We start from the raw sequence: 20,905 nt of genomic DNA on the forward strand, positions 1-20,905 counted from the left end.
CCGCTCCCCATTCCAGGGCCGAGGAGGTGCAGTTCTCGCCTGTGCCCAGCAGGCGGACGGCTGGGAGCCCTGCCAGCTCTGAACGTTGCTCCTGGCTGCGCTGAGAACTGCGGCCAGGGCTGGGCTCCTTGTTATCATCAGGTAAATCTCTGAGCAGGAGGCAGTTAGTTCTGCTGTCACTTCGAGGGGTGGAGCTGGCGGAGGAAACCACCAGGTGTGGCCTTGGGAAAGTCCCTCCACCCTTCTATCAGAACAGGGAATTTCCTGCTTTTAACCAGTTCTTATTCAGAGCAGCTCGGACCCCTCCCGCCTTGCAGGACCTGGGGAGCCCTGGGCCCTGTCTGAGAGGTTGGCACACCTGGCCTCTGAAGCTCTGGGCCAGTTCCTGAAGGAGGGTAGGAATGCCAGGGCCCACAAGGCTCCAACCCAGGAATGCCAGGGCCCTCCACACCTTCTGATCTGAATGGACGAGAAAGCTGGCTGGGAGGGGCCGAGCTGCCCCTTGGAGAGCATGGCCTGGGCCCCAGGGCTTCTCGTGGGCCCCTGGGCTCGCAGGAAGGAGTCAGAGCCTGCACCTCCAGGCCCTGGGAACCCTCCCTCAGTTAACTTGCCCGACCTGCTCTGTTTACTCCAGGGAACCATGCGAGATGCCAGAACTCTGAGCTTCATTGCCTCAACTCTGAGGCTCACACGCCTCCACCTGGGAACCCACAGGATCCTTTTTCTCCTCCTGCTTCGGGCGGGTGGGGGTGGCCACTGCAGAGTCGCTGTCTCTTTAAGAGAGAGAGGGAGAGGGAGAGAGGTGGAGAGAGAGAAATCAGGAAGTGTAAGTGTGGGACTGCCCCGCCTGGGCTCCAACCCTCCAGTCCAGCTCTGGGTGGCTCGGGCCACTCCTACTGGTCCTGCCTGTGCCCTGGGCCCATGGCTACCAGGAGGCTCTGGGCACTGCCCATGAACCCGTGCAGGCTCTGAAAGGTTGGGGTGCTGCCGGCTCCCACAAACCCGCATCCCCTGCCTGCAGCCAAGATGGGGTGAGTGTGGCCTCGTGGGGGAGGGTGTGCTCCCCTCCGGAGGGCCTGGCGGTGTCCTGCGCCCCACCTGGGCTGCTCCATGCGGCTGGGGCCAGACGGTGTCCCACACACCCTCCCTGGTGGACATTCGTGGAAAGGACTTCGAGGAGGCCGGTGAGGGAGGGCTGACAAGAGAGCCAGTGCAGTGCTAGGGTGACCCCACTCCCCGGGGTCTTTTCCCCTGGCCACAGTCCCAGGAGTGGGAGCGGCCAGAAAAGGCCCCAGAGCCCCTGGGGAATGGGCCTGGAAACCAGCCCCCTCTCTGCCCTGTGCGTGCGTGCGTGCGTGCGTGTGGGTGCGTGTGTGTGGGGGTGACAAACAGGAAAGGGTTAAGGGCTGGGGCTGGTGGCCTTTGAAATGGGGCTAAGAATCCAACAGCACCAAGGGGGCCTCTCATCCGCCCTGCCCTCCTCTTTCCGGTGTAGCTCAGGTCCTGGACTTGCCCCAGACAGAAAGTACAAAGCCGGCTTGCCCGGGACAGCCTGTGCCTGACTCAGCCTCCAGAGCCGGGTAAGTGCCCGGGCCCAGGGAGGAGGCTCTGGGCAGGTGTGCAGCTCAGGTGCTCTGTGTCCCCCACTCTACTTTGCAACGGCTTCTCCCTGAGAGCTTCTCCCTGGACACAGGTGCCAGGCAGGAGGAGGGGACAGGGCAGGGAAGGCAGCTTCAGGCCGGAGGAGCTGCAGTCCGCACTCTCAGGCTAGGGACCCAGGGGCCCGGGTGCCCTGTGGACTGCACTGCCCGCCTTCGGCATCCTCAGCTCTGCCCTGACCCTGGAGAGGAGCAGCCCGGGAGGGCCATGGTGGAGGTGGTATGGTCTGTGGCCCTGCAGGTACCGGGCTGGGCCTTAGCCTTGGGAGTGGGAGTCCCTGGCTACTGCCATGTGCACCGAATCTCGGTGCCCCGGTCCCTCCTGCACAGCGCAACAGGACTGTCTCCTCTGAAACTGCACCCGCCCTCTGACCTTGCCCAGTGGCTCTGGCTCAAGCCCTGGACACTCTCTGGCATTTGCAGTCTTAAAAACGGTTGCAGAGAAAAGGCTCAAAGCTAAGCAAGGTAGAATGAATCCCAGGAGAGGCCACACAGCTTGAGGGTCCAGGAGACTCAAAGGAGGAAGAGGCCTTTTCTGGTCCAGACTTGTTTCACATATTTGAGGGAGGGTGACCCCTTACGCCCCTGTCCCCGGGTGTCCCCAAAGGGCAGCCCGGCCCTGCTTTTGGACACTGACTTTTAACCTCTGAGGCTACACTTCTGGAACCAGTTGTGTTAGAGGAACCGGCCTGGAGGGTGGGAGCAAAGATGAGGAACAGAGCTGCAGGGCTTTCAGGTCCTCCTCTGCAGCAGCCCTGTCCCTTGCTGGGCCAGCAGCTGGTGGCCTGGTGAGCAGCAGGAAGTGGCAGTGGCAGCGAAGGGGTGGGTGGGGCTCTGGGCTGCTGTTGCAATCCTGGAGATTCTCGGCTCTTTGTGGTGTGACTGACCCGGGCCCTTCCTCCTGCACTATTTCTGCTTCCTGGGACGAAGCCAGGCTTGGATTTTAAAGCCCTGGAGGCCTCAGTGCCCGTAAGAGGCGAAGGAGTGAGGAGGTTTGTCTGCAGAATGGCTTGCCTGGGTGGGGGGATGCAGGCACTGGCCCTGGGGGCGCTGATGGCACTGCTGCTGCCGCTGCCGCTCTGCTGTGCTTCTTTGGGGGAAGCCACTCAACCTTTCTGCCTCCCCCTCCCCTGCTCCATGCTGTGGAATGACCCCATGGAGCCCGTCCTGGGTGTCTCGGCACTGGCTGGTGCTGCAGGGCAGGGTCGGAGTCCTAGGGCCCAGCGTGTGCTTCTTCCATCCAGGTTGCAGGTGGCCGGCAGCCCGGGGCAGGAGATGCAGAGCACAGGCAACTACCTGTGGCACACAGATGACCTGCTGGGGCAGGGGGCCACGGCCAGCGTGTACAAGGCCCGCGACAAGGTAGGCTCAGCCCTGGAGCTCCAGCCCTCGCGCCGTGCCGGGCAGGGGGCCCGGTGGGCTTGCAGTGTGGCCCCATGCACTCGGGAGGGGGATCTCAGGGTAGCCGAGGTGGGAGGCTGCACCTGTCGGGTTTGTCCTGCACCTGCCACTGAGCTGTACCACACCGGAGATGCCGCTCTGCTCTCGGCCTTTCAACCCCAGCCGGGCTGGGACAGCAGGGAGTGCCCACTGCCCCCGAAGCCCGTCTGTGGCAGCAGGAAGGACACCACAGCCCGGCCGGCAGGACATCCAGCGGGCGGTGCTGGTCAGGAGAGACTGGCTGCAGTGTCCCCACGCCGCCCCTCCCCACGCAGAAGTCGGGTGAGCTAGTGGCCGTGAAGGTCTTCAACACCGCCAGCTACCTGCGGCCGCGCGAGGTGCAGGTGAGGGAGTTTGAGGTCCTGCGGAAGCTCAGCCACCAGAATATCGTCAAGCTCTTCGCGGTGGAGGAGACGGTGGGTGCCCCTTGGTCAGGGTCTGGTCACCGGCAGCCAGCAGGCAGAGGGAGGGATGGCACGCGCGGAGCAGAGAGGGCTTCCGGGAGGAGGCGGCCTTGTGGGCCCCGGCAGGGACAGCAGCAGAGGTGGCCGGAGAGCAGAGCCCCTCTTCGGGTTGGGGGCTCCTCTCCTTCCAAGCCTTGCGTGCCTCCGCAGGGGCCCGGCCGGCAGAAGGTGCTGGTGATGGAGTACTGCTCCGGCGGGAGTCTGCTGAGCGTGCTGGAGAGCCCCGAGAACGCCTTCGGGCTGCCTGAGGCCGAGTTCCTGGTGCTGCTGCGCTGTGTGGGTGAGCGCCTTCCCCTCGGGCTCAGACTCCGCCTGTGCCCCGCACACTGGGCAGAGCCCCGGGAGTGATGGGAACCAGCACCCCAACTCAGATGGACGCCCCGAACCCACGAGGCTGTCCATCCACAGACGCGGTCCGCGCCTGCTTTAAACATGTGCAATTTTAAAACAAAATTCAATTGAATTTTTTTTTTCTTTGGTACCGGGGATCGAACTTGGGTCCTTGCGCTTGCGCAGCAGGCGCCAAAACCACTGAGCTAAATCCCCGGCTAAAACAAAGTTCAAAAAGAGCACACAGCAGTATGGAAGGCGGCATGACTCACAGTAGCCAAAAGGTGGAAACAGCCTAAAAGGAAAACGTGTGCTACCTACACGCAGTTGATGGTAATTCCGCCTTAAAGAGGAAGGAGATTCTCAGGCCCCGCCTTCATCCCAGCACTCTGGGAGGCTGAGGCAGGAGGATGGCAAGTTCGAGCCCAGCCTGGGCCACTCAGTGACTTTGAAAATAAAGTAATGATACTAATAATTAGTAATAAAAAGATGGGGCTGGACAGCGTGAGTCCATGCAGGGTGATGGGAAAGTTCTGGAGATGGAAGTGACATCTGCATGTCCAGTGTCCTGCGCCGAACACTCAGAAGTGGTAACAGCGGCGAGTCCTGTCAGGTGCATTTCCACACACGCACACACACGCACGCACGATGGGGCAGGGCCGGCCCCTTCAGCTGCGGGCCTGTCTGCTGGACCCGACCCTTCCCGAGCTGAGCCCGGCTGCTCTGTCCCAGTGGCCGGCACAAACCACCTGCGGGAGAACGGCGTCGTGCACCGAGACATCAAGCCAGGGAACATCATGCGCCTGGTCGGGGAGCAGGGGCAGAGCATCTACAAACTGACGGACTTCGGGGCCGCGCGGGAGCTGGATGAGGACGAGAAGTTCGTGTCTGTCTACGGGACGGAGGAGTACCTGGTGAGGGGTGTGCGGGACCGCTGAGGTCCAGCCCACCCCCACTCCGGGCGGGGTCCTCGCTCACCCTGCGCCCAGCCAGGGGCATGCATCCCATCCTGTTCTTGAGAATGGCAGCGGGCACTGAGCCTCACCGGCCAGTCTGATCCTCGTGGTGGAGGGAGGGACACAGCGGCCACCACCGCTCTGGGCAGGCGACAGCGCGTTTGTTTGAGACAGGGTCCTACTGTGTAGTTCAGGCTGGCATCAGACTCATGGCAACCCTCCTGCCTCAGCCTCCTGAGTGCTGGGATTCTAGGTGTGTGCCACCATGCTGGGCTTACAGTGGCCACTTTGAAGAGGACACGGGAGATGGACTCCGAAGGGCTGTTTCTGCTGACAGGCCGTGGAAGGGCCTCCATTCTGCTCTCTGACTCCCCCCACAGCACCCGGACATGTATGAGCGGGCGGTGCTGCACAAGCCCCAGCAGAAGGCGTTTGGGGTGACAGTGGACCTCTGGAGCATCGGGGTGACCCTGTACCACGCGGCCACTGGCACCTTGCCCTTCGTCCCCTTTGGTGGGCCGCGACGCAACAAGGAGATCATGTACGGGCAAGGAGTGAGGGGCCTGAGCCACGGACTTCTCCGGGCAGACCCCTGGCCCCACTGTCCCTGGCCTCTGCTGCTGTCTGCTGTCCCCCACCCCACTCCAGCCCAGGCTCTTTTAGGGCCCCTTAATCACAATCCAACTAGAAGCTGAGCTCTCCCTGGCTTCTTGATGGGCCACTTCCTCCCTCTCTCTCTCTCTCTCCCTCTCTCTCTCCCTGCTACTGAGAATACTAGGGGTGCTCTACCACTGAGCTACATCTCTAGTCTCCATTTTCCATTTTGACACAGAGTCTTGCTAAGTTGCCCGGGCTGGGCTCCAACTCACGGCCTTCTGCCCCGGGCCTGGCACAGGCTCCCTTGTCCCTCCCTTCATTCCCTGCTCACCTGAAGTGCACGGGGGAGCACAGAGATGTGCGGGCGAAGGTGGGGCATTTCCCCCTCCGGTTTCCGGCTGGGGACAGTAGCTGCTCACAGGCGCAGCTCCCAGAACAGAGACGTGAGATGGCAAAACAGCAGAGCCGGAGGGAACCTCTGAAGCAAGGGTCATGGTGCAGGACAGAGGGTGACCAGGAAAAGGACCCTGTCCTGGGACAAGTCCACAACTCCCACAGCAGGGCTGGGGAACAGTTAGAAAAATGGCCCCTGGACCTGCGGCCGTGGCATTTGTATAGATTTCAGGAAAGGCGAGCACAAACTGTTCACAGTGAGCTGACCTGGGCGTTGGCCAACAGGGCGGGGTAAGAGGGGAGAGCCTCGAGGCAGGAGCGCAGGCCAAGGCCGGACCTGTAGCTCCCTCCTGGGCCACTGGGTTCGCATCCCAGTGGGGCTCTACAGAAACTGTGCGGGTGCATGGGTGAGGAGTTAAGCCAGGGTTCCCACAAACCTCCAAAGCCCTGAGGCGGTTCACCGATTAACTCCCCTTCCGTCTCCCGCACCCAATCCTCTGGCCTTTGCCTCTAGCTATGGGTCCTTCCTCAAAGGCCCTTGGCTTTTGTCCCTGGATGGTGGCGGATGTGCTCCCTCAGCCCCAGGCCGGCTGTGGGGACCACTTCCTGTTAGAACTGACCCACCCTGCTGTGCTCACCAGCACTTGAAGTGCTCTGGCTCTGGGGCCTTGCTGACCTGATCCCACCCTGCCCCAGGTACCGGATCATCACGGAGAAGCCGGTGGGGGCCATCGCAGGGGCTCAGAGGCGGGAAAACGGACCACTGGAGTGGAGCCACAGCCTCCCCATCACCTGCCAGCTGTCCATGTGAGTGGGCGCTGGGCACCCCTTCTCTGATGCATCAGGACTTCTGAGGATGGCCCAGTGGAGCCCCAGCTTGCTGCGGGCTGGGGACACCACGTTGCCTCTGTGGCCTTGGGTTCTCCAGAAAGCCCTCCTTAGCTGGGAATTTAGCTCAGTGGTCCCGAGTTCGATTCCCGATACCAAAAAAAAAAAAGAAAGAAAGTCCTCCTTAGCCTGTCTCGCCCGCTGTCTTGGTCCTGGGTCCTGGGGCTTCTCCCAGATGCCCCCATTACCTACGAGAGCGGGCCACTCCTGTCCCAGTCCCTGAGAGTCTCCATGTCCTGGGAGGGCAGGGGGCTGCAGAGCCAGCTGGTGCCCATCCTGGCCAACATCCTGGAGGTGGAAGAGGCCAAGTGCTGGGGCTTCGATCAGTTCTTTGCGGAGACGAGTAACATCCTGCAGCGGGTCGTGGTCCACGTCTTCTCCCTGTCACAGTTCATCCTGCACCACGTCTATGTCCACGCGCACAACACGTGAGTGGGGACTTTTAGGCAGTGTCTCCAGAGGGACTGCAGCAGGGGCCGAAGACAGGAAAGCTTCGGGGTCCAAACTTAGTGTGGAAAAGAACTAGTTCCATCGAGGCAGCAGGTTTCCTCGCTCACGCCTGGAAGATTCAGTAGCCTTCAGAAGATCAATGTGCATCATAAATCCCAGAAGCGTGTGTGCGTGTGCGCGTGTGGTTCATTTCCTGAAGCACTTTATGGAGTGCTTTATGGGACTAGGAGAATTTTGATAGTGGTACAGCAGGAACAGATACAAAAGCAGACACTGGGCCTTGGGACTTGTGAGTCCTGTTACCTCTCTATCTGTAAGGTATGAACCCCATCTTTATCTGCCTATCCTCCGTGAGAGAGAGAACCACCCTGGCGCCCCGGTCTGAAAAGCTCCCTGGGGAGGGCTCTGGCTGAGCTCTGCTCCCAGCCCTCTCTGCCCACTGACCTTCTTCCCCCACTGCTCCCTAGGATCGCCATCTTTCTGGAGGCTGTGTATGAGCAGACCAACGTGGCCCCCCAGCACCAAGAGTACCTCTTCGAGGGTCACTTTTGTGTCTTCGACCCCAGCCTCTCAGCACGGCACATCGGCCACACGACTGCCAGAAGCCCCCTGACTCTGTTCAGCACGGCCAGCGACACCCCCAAGGGTCTGACCTTCAGGGACCGTGAGTGGGAGCAGCCAGGCTGGATCTTTTGTCCGGGTGATGTCCTCCAGGATGCAGAGGTTTACCGTCCAGGCCACTGACTCGTTTTCCTTTTGGGTGTTTCTTTGGGGCCACAAGGTACAGAGGCAGGTCTGGGTTTTAATTATGCCCATGGCTCCAAGGTGCCACATGACCTGTGTGGGCCTCTCGGCTCCTCAGAGGTGTGAAGAAAACTCCAATCGAGGCAGGGACATTGGCCCTTGATGCGGTGTCCACAGTTTCCATGATCAGTGGGGATAAGTGTGGTGTTCGCGTTAGAAGGTGGGTGGCCAGGGGTCCGGCTTTGTCTTTTCTCAGAGCTCTAGCAAAGACGTCCTTCCTTCTCATTAGAATGCTTCCATTTCTTCCTTCTCCTCTCAGGCGGGGAAGGGAGATTAATTTGGAAAAACAGCAGCAAGGTTTAGCTCTTTTTTCTTCTGACTTGAAATGGGGCCTTAAGGTTGGGGTGTAGTTCTCAAAGTGGCCACAAGGTGGCAGCAAACGACAGCTACTGGAAAGACCCACCTGACAGTCCAGCTTTGGAAGGTGCTTGCTTGGGGCGAGAGGTCAGCCAGGATGTGTGGGGGTGAGAGCGTGGCCGGGAACACGGAGGCTGGCCCAGGTCGCAGAGGCAGCCGGCCGCTCATGTAAGGTCTTTGTCTGCAGCCGCCTTGGACATCCCCAAGTTCGTCCCCAAAGTGGACCCGCAGGCAGACTACAGCACTGCCAAGGTGAGGGCCGCCCCGGGGCCAGGGCAGGGGCACAGGGTAGGAGGTGTGGGACTCCACCTCCCTCCCGTGTGTTTCAGGGCGTGCTCGGCGCCAGTCACCAGGCACTGCGGCTGGCTCGGGCCCTGCTCAGCGGGCAGGAGCTGGCCCTTCGTGGGCTGCACTGGGTCATGTGAGTGCTCGTGAGGCCTGGAGCGCCGGGGAGGGGCCCCACGACAGGCCACGGGTCTCCTCTGCACCCTGGACACGGTGGCCCTAACTAGCTCCTCCCCACCAGGGAGCTGCTCCAGGCCACATGCAGGCAGACCCTGGAGGTCATCAGGATTGCCCTCCTCTTCCTCAGCAGCAGCCTGGCCACCGAGCGGTAAGTGCCCTGCCCGGCAGGCTGGGTCCCCCTCAGCCGTCCTCTCTCCCTCTTTCCTGATACCCAGCCCTTCCCCTGTCCCTTAGCCCCACCGGGGGACAAATGACACATCCCCTCCCTCCCATCCGAGCTACTGCCCCTCAGGCGCTGGGGCAGCCTCTGCCCCGGAAGGCGTCCCTGTTCCACTGGGCTTGGATCCGCACCCTGTGCCAAGGCCCAGAGAAGGACGCAGGGGGAGGCAGTTACGCCTCGCAGGGTCCATGGACACTCACGAGGTGGAGGTGCAGGCGGCCTCCCCCCCGGGGTCTTCCACGAGTCCCAGGAACCCCACGCCTTCTGCTCTCCTGTCTGGCGCTACACAGGGATGACCGTGTGGAAAGGGAGTCTGGGAGGAGCTGGAGGGTCTGGAGATGAGAAGCAGGCGCAGCCCGAGTCCAGGTGCCCACGGCAGCTGCAGCCTTACTCACTGAGAGGATGTGGGTGGCGAGGGCACAGACACGCCCAGCCACGGCGGAAGCGCCCCAGCCACGCTGGATGTTGCCCCGCCCCTCCTGGGCCAAGCGGGGGGGGGCTCCCAGCGTGGCTGCCTGGCTCTCGGCAGCACAACACTGACGCCGGGCCGGTGGAGACAGTGAGGGCACAGGGGGAGGAAGAGGAGCGTCTCCTGGTGACAGGGGCGGGGCCCCACACGGCTGAGCCCCTTCACATGGTGGCAGAGAGGAGGGATCCATCTGCAGAACCTGGTGGGTCTCCTCCGAGCATAGCTCCCCCTGGCACAGGCAGGGAGCAAGCACAAGGTCCTGAGTTTGGTCCCGGGTACCTAACAAATAAAATAAAATATTTTAAATATACATGTTAATGGCAGGAAGTTAGAAAGTTCAGCTAAACAAAAGTAAAGTAAAAATAGTACCCACTACCTCCTCGGGGACAGGTCCTTACACTTTACTAGTATATACCCTTTGCTAGTACATAGCTTCCTACTGTATAGGTATATACGTACCAGGTAATGTGTGACTTTTCTGCATCTGCTGTTTTTACTCTGCTATTCTTGGCAAATGAACTTGTCCCTCTGTGACAGTCTCCTCTGGTGCTTATCTCTCTCCAATGTTTGCAATTATCCCTTGGAGTTCCTTTTACCGCTGGTTTTGTCCAGTCCAGGACCCAGTCCAAGCCAGACCTTTACCTGGTTGTTACGTTCCCTAAGTCTGAATCCAGCAGACTGCTTCCCCACTTCATGCTTTGCATGCCTCTGGCTTAGTGGAAGGACCAAGGCCGTTGTCCCGCCTCTGGGACTCATCTGGACCTTCCCCTTGGTGCTTTTTGCCTTGTTCTTCTTTCCTGGCACATCCTGTAAATCAGATGCACTGCAAGCTGCACTGTGTGCCAGAGTGCATCATGGGCCGTGCTGGGACTTCTCATTGCACACCGCTGGGTAGGGACAGCCTCACCCTTCCTCTGCGCAGATGAGCTTTTCCTGTGGATGCTGTGCGTTGCTTCACTAGGGCCAGCCGGGAGCTGATGCTCCAAGTCCTGGCCAGGTATTGGCCAATGGTCTACGAAAGATGGATTTCCTTCCTCAGTAAGCTCTTGGCTACCATGGAATACAGTTTCTCCTGGAAAGGAGCTTCGTTCTTTCTGTCTAGTTGCAAACGTTCTTGGGCAGGGGTGCGTTTGCAGCCACCTTGCATCTCAGGCTCATACATTTTCACAGATTCGGGGAGTCTGAGTCCACCCCAACCTTTATTCTTTGCACTACCCAGCAGTGTCACGGCGTTGGTGTATGGGCCGTCTTCTAGTTGGTTCCTCTGTCCCAAACACAAGAGACCTGAGAGCCAGCAAGGTTGTCCTGAGATGGCCTGCTCAGTAGTGGTCACAGAGCTCTCTGGCTCCCTCTTCAAATGCGGCCTTTCTCCTTCCTTTCTTCCAGGTCCAGCAGCATGGCCAGGATGCCTGAGATGCCCGAGATCTGGGAACTGCAGAGGGCTACAGAGCTGAGGTCCAAGCTACAGACTGTGAGCAAGCTGGGGGTGCTCAGTGGTGCAGCCAGGCTGGCGGCAGGGTCTCAGGAGGAGGACCCCAAGGATGCCTGCCTTTTTACCCCATAGTTGGCTACAGTTCTCACCAAATGTTCCCAAGATGTTGCAGAGACCCAGGTGAGCCTGAGCCACCTGAGCTTGGAGCTGGCGAAGACCCGGGATCAGGTACATGAAGACAGAAGGTCCGTGGGAGTTTCCTGATTTGTGGGGTGGAGGTGGGGAGGCGCACAGCCCTGAAGGTCCAGCAGCCTTTTCGGAAGTCCCCCACTTCCTCTCCTCCCTTGACAAGGTACTAGGGCAGGAATGAGCCAGACCCTCCCTGAAAGCAGCCAGCAGGATAAAAGGGTCTGGAGCCCCACGTGTGTCTGGGAACTTGAGGACTTAGGAAGGTTCGCAGGTACCATAGCTCTGAAGGAAAGTTCCTGGCTCTGCCAGGCCCCGGCAGGTCCTCTCACTTGTGACAACAGGAATGTTGCAGTAACGCCTGTTTACAGAGAAAGATGCTCCTCCCTCTGGGAGGTTAATTTGTCCTGAGAGGCAGGAGGATCGAAAGAGAGGCCAGCCTTGGGGGACTTAGTGAGACCCTGTCTCAAAATAAAACAAAAGGGCTGAGCGTATAGCTCCATGGTGGAGCACCTGCCTGGTAAACGCGACTCCTTGAGTATAATCCCAGTGCTGAAGAAACAAGTCAGAGAGAAACAGGCCTGGAAAGGGATCCTTCCTTACTGGGGAGTGACAAGTGCTGGGTGCGGCCGAGGTCACGTTTATCTACCTCCAAAGTCCTGTTCTCGGCCTGCAGCAGGCGGGATTCACAACCCTTTAAAAGCCCCATTCCCCCTTTTCACGAAGCTAAAAAGGCCCCACCTCCATCACCCTGTGGGATGTGGATGTCAGGCCGTGGGCTCCCTGTCCAGAGCTGGCCGGAGCGGGGTCCCCACAGCAGTCGGGGCCCCTGTGGATCTGTGATCTGCGTCCTCAATTCTAAACCCAAAGCTCTGCAATCGCCGTCATGCCCAGCCCAGAGGGACGCAAGGCTCTATGCAGTCTTCACTTACCCTTGGGGTGAGTGCGCCAAGTCTCTCAGAGTGGCGAGGGCCTCAGATTAGGGGTGTTGCCCTCAGGGGTCCCGCCCGGCATGCTGTGCGTGCCCTGAGTTTCTGAGCCCTGAGACGGGAAGACAATTCTGTCTTCAGGACACGCCTGGCCCGCAGGGTGGCTGGGTCCTGGGAACCCTTTCGCTCTGCCCAGAGCCCAGAGCTGGCTCCAGAAATAGCGGCGATGGGGTGGCCCAGCAGAGCCTCGAGGGCCTGGGGTGAAGAAGGGCACCCCAGAATCCCAGGCCGCCTGGTCAGCCGGAAGGGGACGCAAGACAGTCCTGACCTTCAGCCCAGGGACAAGAGCCTCCCGACTCCCTGCTACCGGCTGGGCTGAGCGCCAGTCTGTTTTGTTCCAAAGGAGGACTGTGGTTCACTCTTTCTCTTAAGTCCCTTCGCTGTGCCAGGCTTTGGGGAGCCAAGAAGGCAGACCCTTCTGGCCGGGCCTGGTGGCCAGGGGAGGTTGCTGCTCCCCTGGATCCCGGCTGCCAGGCCCCACTCTCCCGGGGCGGGTGGGGCGGGCAGTGCTGCTCGACTTCCTCTCCCTGGTGGGGCTCTGGCTGTGGGGCCAGCCGGGCGTGTGCAGTAGGCGGGGAGGACCCACAGGAGAACAGGAGGGCTGCTCCAGGCGTCTCCAACAAGCTCAGGGCCACGCGGCCCTCTCCCGCCCCTCACCCTTCACCCTGTGCTGTGTGATTCTCCCTGCCTCTGCCGCAGTACCCAGCAGATTCAGAGCTGCTTGGACAAGATGTACCTCATCTACAAACAGTTCAAGAAATCTAGGATGAGGCCAGGTGAGCACCCCTCCGCCCCTCCTGTCATCTGTGGGTGCACCCTGCAGAGTGCTGGGGGGCTCTGAGGTGGCCCCACCGTCACCCGGCCCACAGGCCAGTGAGGGACTCGAATCTCACACCCTGCCCTGTCTTGAAGGCTTAGATGACGTGGGTGGGGGAGCGGTGGGCAGAGCCTGGGTGCTACAGAAGCTAGGCAGAGAGGCAGGAGGGTCCCAAGTTCGAGGCCAGCCTGGGGGACTTAGTGAGCCCCTGCCTCAAAATACAACAAAAATGCTGAGGATGTCACTCCAAGGTAGAGCACTTCCCTGGCGTGTGAGAGCCCCTGTGTTCAATGCCAGCACCAAAGAAACAAACAAATGAGAAGTAGCCTGGGAAGGGGCTCCTCCTGTGGCAGGCGCTTTACGGTTATGGAGTTCTCTTATCCACTTTGTCTCTGGGGCACTGAGGTAGCAGGTTTTCCAGAAAGGAGGGGTCTAAAAATTCCCACTAGAGCCACTGACCAGCCAAGCCACACTGTCTGCTAATCTCACAAAGACCTGGGCAGAGCGCATTCAGACCCAGGGGTGAGCCTGCTCCCGAGGGGACTGCCTTCAGGGACAGGGGGAGGGGTGCGCCCAGGGCGGGCCTGGGGAGCCTGTGGGGGCTAACACAGCCGACCCTCTCTCTTTCCCATGTCCCAGGCATTTGCCAATCTACACACCAAAGGCCTTGAGCCTGACCGCTTAATCTTCTGCCCCTGAACTATGCAAAAAGCACTGCCCGAACTGAAACACAACGCCCACTGCACACAGAATGCATTGTTCCTCACAGCTGATGTTTTTCATTTTTTGTTTGTTTTCACTTTTTGAGATGGGGTCTCACTACAGAGCTCAGGCTGGCCGTAAAGCCACTATGTAGCCCAGGCTGGCCTCAAACTTGCTGCAATCCTCCAGCCTCAGCCTCCCAAGTGCTGGGATTACAGGCATGCGCCACCACACCCAGCTTCTCATAGCCAAAGTAGAAGGAAGCGGGTGAAATTAATTTTAATGTTTTACTCAGCCCAATATATCCCATGTGTCATCTCAGCATGTAATGTGAGAAGATTACGAGAGATATTTTACGTTCCTTCCTTAGACTTACGTTCCTTTTTTAGACTTAGATTGTGCTAAGTCTTCAAATCTTACATGTAATTCACATTTACAGCACATCTCTATTTGCAAGCTGAATGCTCAACAAAGTAAAATGTAGTCTTAACAAAACCATACAGCTACACTTAATGGGAAGATATGTTGCACTGTGTTAACTTTAACATTTAAATCAATTCATGTAAAAATGCAGGTCCTCAGCTGGGCAGCTGTGTGTCAGGGACCCCATAGCTGTGGATGCCTGCTGTCTACCTGCTGCTGGACACACAGGTCTGCTGAGGACAACCTCTCCCCACAGCCCCAGTGCTGCCTCGGGGTCTGGCCTTGGCAGCGACAAGGAACAGGGCAAGGCCTCCCGTCTTAGGAAGCCAGCGGGGCCTTGGGGCTCAGCCAGGCTGCTCAGTTGGCCACCTCTGTAGTGGCCTCAGACCTCAGAGGCCAGGAGCCCACACCCCTGCCACTCAAAACTGAGCCCCTCCTGGGCGCCAGCCCCGTCCCCAGGGCTGTGCGTGCTCTTACATTATTTAATACTCATAGACACTCGAGGTACCGTATCCTCCCCATTTTACAGAGGAGGAAACTGAGACACAGAAAGGCTAAGTAGCCCAAGCAGTATTGGCCCAACTGCTGTTTAACCACCTCTTTTTATAACCGCAAAGGACTTTTATTTCTAATGGTGTTTCAGAGTCCTTTATTAAAACGAGAAGTGAACCCTTAAGTGGTCACACCTGGAATGTTGGACGATGCCATTCCGGCTGGGTGTGGTTGCACATGCCCGTCATCCCAGCTACTAGGGAGGCAGGATCTTGTGTTAAAGTAAAAGCTTGACAAAAGGCTGGGGAGGCAGCTCAGTGAAATACCCCGGGTTCAATCCCTAGCACTGCAAAAAAAGAAAAACACAAGCCACTGGGAAATGCTTCGTGGTTTTCCGAGTAGCCTCTTCCATGATCGGAGCAGGAACCCTGTTGGCTCCGAGGCCAGTCACTTGCCTACAGCTGCCTGCCAATAGCAAGGAGGGCTAGGGCTTGCTCCAGATCTCTGGACCTCACAAGTGCTCTCAGCCGCTGCCGGCCCAGGAAGGGGGTCCCGTGGTTAGGGGAGCCGAATGGGAAGACTCAAACCCCAGCCACCTCGTCTTGCCGCTGCCACCACCCGGGAGGGCCATTCCCTCAAAGCCCAGCAGGGGGCAGCACCTCCCAGCTCAGGAGCCTTAGGGCCCTTGAGGAGGCGGGCACGTGCAAAACTGCACCTGTCTGGCAGAAATGCCCCTTCCGGCAACCTTCTGGCAAAGCGGCGGGGCACAGAGGGGTAGTCTGGGTGGTGGCCTGGCTTTTCCAGCTCGTCGCTGCAGAGCCCTCTGGCTGTGTCCAGTCTGCAGCACTGGGACCAGCCGGCTGCAGACACTGGCCACTTGTGAGTGCTGGGCGAGGGACCACAGGTGACCACGCATCCGTCAGGGCCCACTCGTCCCGCTCCCACCCACATGTAGGTCACCTTCCTTGAGAGCCTGTGGCACTTTCCCTGAAGGCTCCACTCGTGCCCTTCCTGGCTCCCTGGGCTTCGAGCTCCCATGAAGCTGGGCTGCGTCCATGTGTCCGTGTAACTGTCCCTGCTCTGTGGCACCCATGTGCTGGACAGAGTCCGCAGGTGATGTCATTCCCGACTGTTTCCTTCAGGGCTCGGCTACAATGAGGAGCAGATCCACAAGCTGGATAAGTGAGTAAGGTCCACTGGCGGGTGGGGCATGGAAGGGGGGCTGGGCAGTGGCCTGGGGGCCAGCAGAAGGGGAGGGGAGCTGCACAGCCGAGTCAGAGGGAGGCTTCTCGGGCCTCCACCCACCTCCAGTGCAACACACAGGTGCATACACGCGTGCTTCTCCAGCTGCCTGTCCTTCTCCCCAGGGACCCACCCTAGGTCACATGCATTCTCCAGGGCCCTCTGTCATCCTTCCGTGTCCCCTTGTTGATCCATCTGCTTTGCCACCCTCCAGCCTTCTGGGTCCCAATGTGGCCTCTGTCTCCTCCCTCCTCAGAGACCATCCCCGTGCTGGAGCCAGGCGCTGGGTACTTGTGCTGCACCAGGTGGCAGTGGGGACAGAAAGACGCTAGGCAGTGTGTGGCTGGCCATAGCCACTCAGCCCTTCTTCTGAGCCACGCTTCTCTGTCCCTCCAGGGTGAATTTCAGCCATTTAGCCAAGAGGCTCCTGCAGGTGTTCCAGGAAGAGTGTGTGCAGAAGTATCAGGCGTCCTTGGTCGCGCACTGCAGGTGGATGAGGTAATGGTCTGGCCCTTGGCCCTGAACTCGGGTCCCCCGGGGCCTGGCCCAGCCCTTCCAGGCTGCAGATGACTCAGCGAGAGAGGTCAGCGCAGGAGGAAGAGCCAGGCAGTGCAGGTCTGGGTACCTGGTAAGCCAGGCATCTGCCGGGTGATCTCCACAGATTTGCTTATTCAGTCTGCAGCACCGTTCTGTACAGTAGATGACCTCGCCACCCCATTTGGCAGCCGAGGGAACTGAGGCTTGGATTGCCGGCCTCTTCTGTTTCACAGCTAGTAGGCAGCAGACCGCACCCTGTCTGGTAAACCTGCCTCCCAACTCTGGATTCTTCCCACCGCCCGGCTGGCAGTGGTGGAGACATCTTGCTGATGAGACCAAGGCTCCCGAGTGCAGGACAAGCAGCTTCCGGCTTCCGAGTGGCGGTCGAGCCGGGCAGGTGGTGCCCTGCAGCAGACCCTCTCACACCTGTACCTCCGGGAGTTTGGGGGCTCCTTCTTGGGCAGCCCCCGCGTCCCCTCCTGAGAAGAGGGCGGTTTCCGAGTCTGTGTGACTTGTGGGCCTGTGATGGCCCCGCCTCACGATACAACTCCTGTGCCTGGCTCCTCATCCCGGCCCAGCTCCTCTGGGTGAGCCCTGAGGAGTCAGGGTTGAGAACCAACCATGCTTTACTGGCTTGCTTTGCTCTCCATGCTGAGCGCAAATATCCCCGTTCACACACAGCCCCAGTGACAAGCGCCCCTCTGTATGTCGGGCAGCTGACAGCTGGGCCACACTCAGAGAGCAGGGACAGTGAGGGAGGCAAATGCCAGGGGCCCTGGGACCTGAGAGCCACGTCCCGCTCCAAGCTGACTTCCACCCGCTTCTCCAGAGAGGTGCAGAAGGCCCGGAACCAGCTGCGCCTGGCCGGCTGGTCTGTGACCACCTGCAACACAGAAGCGCAGGGAGCCCAGGAGAACCTGAGCGAGGTTCGAGCCTGCAGGGCCCCGGGGCTGGGGGGCTCGGATGCCCTGCGTGTGGGGTGGGAGTCACTTCCCTGTCTCTGGACAGAGCTGCCTTGACCGAGCCCAAGTCGGTCCGCATGGGTTGGAGGCCTCTGACTATGAGCAGGCCCGAGGCGGGGACGGGGCGCGTCTGAACTCTCAGCCTGAAGGTCACCGCAAGGGCAGGGGTCACCGGGCCCAGAGGGGCTGCCTGCTCGGCTCCCAGCACAGTGCAGGCAGCGGCTCCCTGCCGTCAGAGGCCCGAGTCCCCTAGCCCTTCTCCGGAGCCTGTGGCTCAGGACGTGTCACGCGAGGGTGGGTTAGACGCAAAGGCGAGCTGGCAGCTGGATCCTTCAGTCCCACTCCGGGGGTGCAGGCCGGGCGGTTCTGCTACCCTCTTCCTCAGCGTGGCCTACGCAGCAGCGCACAGGCTGGCGCATCCCTCACCGGCGTGTGGCTTCGCTTCAGATCCTTCGGCGGCTCCTCCAGGACAGGACGAAGGGGGCCGAGGCCTCACCATCCGACCCGTCTCCTCACCCCAGCGCTGCTCCCAAAGACCTGGTCGCGCAGTAAGTGCCAGAGAGGGCGAGCGTGCACGCTGCGTGCTGCGTGCGTGCTGCGTGCGTGCATGCGCGCGCGTGTGGGCGTGTTGGGAGCGGGAGGCGAGCTGGGCGTGGGCCGAGTTGCTTTGCCTGGACGCTGCCGGATGGGCCGGAGGCTGGGTCCCCCCATGGGACGCGGGCCGCAGCTGCCTCTCTGGCCTCTGCCCACCAGCATGCAGGAGCTCTGCGAGGAGGTGAAGCTGCTGGCCTTTGATCTCCAGGACAACAACCGCGTCATCGAACGGTAAGGAGGCCGCTGTGTGGGGAAGCTTGGGGCCTCCAGCCGTGGCCTCGGGGTACAGAGTCCCCAGCCCCCCATGCGGGCTGGCAGGCACCTGTCCATTTGCAGCCAGCACGATGGGCGCAGGCCTGGTCCATGAGTGAGTCGCCGCGCGGAGGAGCTGTGGGTTTCACGTCATCCTCCTTCGTTTGTTCATTCATTCATTCATGGGCACTGGGGACTGAACCCAAGGCCTTCACACTGAGCTACATCTCCAGGCCTTTTTAAATTTTGTACTGCAAGACAGAGTCTCGCTAAGTTGCCCAGCTGGGCTCTGACTTGCGATCCTCCGGCCTCATTGGGGCTCACACACCTGGTGTTTTCTTAGTCTGTGAAACTCGACCCTCAGGGCTGTCAGAGCCAGCGCGAGGCGGGTAGGTGGATTTGCATCTGGGGTCTAGGTCCAGCCCCTGGTGGACGCTGTGCCCGAGTTCCCCGCCACTTCCTAGAGTCCCCACGGCCCTTCCACCCCCAGCTCCTGCTCCTGTGAACTGCCCCGCAGACTGCAGCCTCGCTGCCCAGCCTGAGCCACCCTGGCCTGCAGGGTCCTGCTCCCCAACCTCTCACAGCACGGGCCTGTGAGGGGGACTCTGGCCATCTCCTGAGCACATCCCCTCTGGGGGGTGGAAATGAGCAGCACCCAAAGGCTTTTGGGCTCTGTGTCCTGTAAAAGTCACAAGAGAAAACTGGCCAGCCACCCCTGTAAACCAGGTGGGCACATCTGACAGGGAGGAAGGCTGCATAGAGCACACAAACACCAGAGATAACCTCGGAATAAAGGGTGGCCACACACACTCATGCCCATGCCACCACAGCATCCCGTCATCCTGTCCACCCTGTCCCCATGTGGGGCCGAGGGGCCCAGGTAGCAGAGGTAGCAGAGATCCCAACAGGAACTGGATCCTGGCTCTTCCTTACCTGTGCAACTCTGGGAGACTTGGTCGGCCCTGAACTAATTGCAACCTACTGCTGCTAACATCAGGGTTAAATTGGGTGTGGCAGGCCGGGTGCCTGGGGGTGGGGGCAGGAGTGGGCCTGAACCTGAACTTGCAGTCCTTCCCCTGAGTCTCCTACAATGCTGAGACTCAGCCTTCTTAAGTATCCACAACAGGAGATTCTGAAGCTCCTGACTTTCCAAAACAACCCTCTGGTCAGGAAGTTCCAATTTTAGTGCCACATAAATTTTTCTTGCTATGATATGTCATCCCCTTGCAAAATTTTATTTTAGTGAGTTGTCACTTCCTTATTCAGATCTGCAGTCACAGAGCCAAAAGAACCAATGTGACCTGCTTTTCCCTCCCAAGACTCACCCCAGGAGCTTCTGAAAGGATGCATGCCCGGGTCTTGCTCCTGACACTCTGGGTGTGGGCAGGGGCTGGGGGTGTCATAAACTCCCGGGGTGACTCTTAACACGCAGTTGGAGCTGAGGGGCAGAGGGTTACGGGTGGGAGAGCCTGGAACCCACACACTGGGCGCTCAGGATGCGGATGAGGCTGAGGCTGGGGTGCAGTCTGCAGGCTCCTTCCCGAATGGGCAGAGCTAACCAGTCTTCTCCGTGCAGGTTGAGTGGAGTCCCAGCTCCTGCTGATGTCTGAGCCCCGCTCCTCTCGGGTGCACAGCCATCTGGAAGCATTAGAAACGTTGCACACTGCGCTCCTGCACCGTGGGACAAAACCCAGGGCGAGTTGCGGTCCCTCTCATCAGCCCACTGCCTTCGTCCTGGCATAGCCAGGAGCTGTCCCCAGCATTACAGGGCGCTGCCTGGGCCTCAGGCCGTCGCTCTCAGGGCCCACAACGAACCGGGGCAGCTGCTGCTGGCCTGGCCTGTGTGCCTCATCCTTACCTGGCCTGGAGGGCTGAGGCTGGCTGAGCTCCCAGCCACTCCACATTCCCTACGGATCCGGATCCGCAGGGGAGGCCGGGGCTTCCCCGGGCCTGTGGGTCTTCCTTCCTTGGTGTTCTGCAGCGAACAGTCTTCCCCTCCTGTGCTTCCTGAGGGTCCCAGGCTCAGGGCAGGTGACAGACAGCCTCACTGTCTTGTTCTTGGGTCTCGCTCGCCCCAGGCTGTGGTGGGTGGAGGCAGATGCAGCACTTCAGCCGTTCCCCCCCCCTCTCTCTGAGGCACCACTCAGCTCTGAGATGCAGCTGGTGGGCATCCACAGGCAGCTTCACCAACAAGCCCGGAGCAGAGAACGGAGGGCACCTCCTGGGCGGAATAAATGCCAATGCGGTGTCTGCTCGTCTGCTCGCTGTGGTACTTGCTGGGCTGTGTCTGAGAGGCCAGGGAGGCCCACAGCTGGGCGCTGGCTGAGAGCGGGCTGGGTGGGGATCTCTGAGGAGGGGCTTGTGGAGATGGGGCCAGAGTGGCAACTCCCAGGCTCCGCCTTTCCCCTTAATGGGCCCCCGATTTCAGGGAAGAGCCCGAGGCAGGGCCTCTTGCTCCCTGTTCTCTAGGGAGCTGGGTATGCAGAAAGTTTAGTCTTATTTTAAACCCCTCAATCCACTGTCTAAGTACCTGCTGCTTCTGCCCATCCCCACCACTGTTCACAAACTAGACTGTGAGCTAAATGTTTGAGGACTGCTATGGGTCATTTTAAGCCTTCCCTCATTTTGTCTGAAAGCTAGAGTGCTGCCTGCAGAAGGCACTTTGATTTGCGAAAAATGCTGGCAAACAGTCATGCCCTGCAGATAGATCCTGCCCTCACACCCGCCTTTACTGAGCGCTGGACACCCACCCTGCCTGGGTGCTGGTGGGAGGAGAGGAACGGGTG

At 59.9% G+C, this 20,905-nt stretch overlaps 1 protein-coding gene across 25 annotated transcripts; it reads left to right on the plus strand.

Annotated features, from left to right (window-relative positions):
- Nucleotides 1–16: 16 nt before the first annotated feature.
- Nucleotides 17–20,369, plus strand: Ikbke (inhibitor of nuclear factor kappa B kinase subunit epsilon). 25 transcript variants are annotated; one of them, XM_087194173.1, is made up of 24 exons: nt 838–1,031; nt 1,501–1,580; nt 2,593–2,650; nt 2,903–3,020; nt 3,374–3,442; nt 3,713–3,842; nt 4,625–4,806; nt 5,229–5,389; nt 6,535–6,645; nt 6,975–7,154; nt 7,644–7,840; nt 8,525–8,589; nt 8,667–8,758; nt 8,864–8,950; nt 10,878–10,962; nt 11,056–11,168; nt 11,980–12,048; nt 12,798–12,874; nt 15,675–15,714; nt 16,171–16,272; nt 17,141–17,237; nt 17,721–17,821; nt 18,027–18,098; nt 19,696–20,369. In XM_087194173.1, exons 1-24 carry the CDS (start codon nt 1,027–1,029, stop codon nt 19,727–19,729), a joined length of 2,325 nt encoding a protein of 774 aa, XP_087050299.1. In that variant the 5' UTR covers nt 838–1,026; the 3' UTR covers nt 19,730–20,369. The 25 variants fall into 25 exon arrangements, 17 of the variants coding, with proteins under 17 accessions (XP_087050304.1, XP_087050300.1, XP_087050301.1 ...); XM_087194172.1 differs by having other exon boundaries at nt 839–1,031; nt 3,374–3,514; XM_087194178.1 differs by lacking the exon at nt 838–1,031 and adding an exon at nt 17–141 and having other exon boundaries at nt 1,496–1,580; nt 3,374–3,842.
- The last annotated feature ends 536 nt before the right edge of the window (nt 20,370–20,905 follow it).

The sequence above is a fragment of the Heterocephalus glaber genome, unplaced genomic scaffold (genome assembly GCF_053883595.1).
Source record: "Heterocephalus glaber isolate CG9 unplaced genomic scaffold, H.glaber_assembly_v1.0 deba00001600, whole genome shotgun sequence".
Classification (NCBI taxonomy): domain Eukaryota; kingdom Metazoa; phylum Chordata; class Mammalia; order Rodentia; family Bathyergidae; genus Heterocephalus; species Heterocephalus glaber.

What these genes read in the sequence shown, in the direction of transcription:
- Ikbke (XM_087194166.1), top strand. An exon ending in ACGGGACGGAGGAGTACCTG is followed by an intron (nt 4,807 to 5,228) that starts GTGAGGGGTGTG and finishes CTCCCCCCACAG; the next exon opens with CACCCGGACATGTATGAGCG. An exon ending in AACAACCGCGTCATCGAACG is followed by an intron (nt 18,099 to 19,695) that starts GTAAGGAGGCCG and finishes TTCTCCGTGCAG; the next exon opens with GTTGAGTGGAGTCCCAGCTC.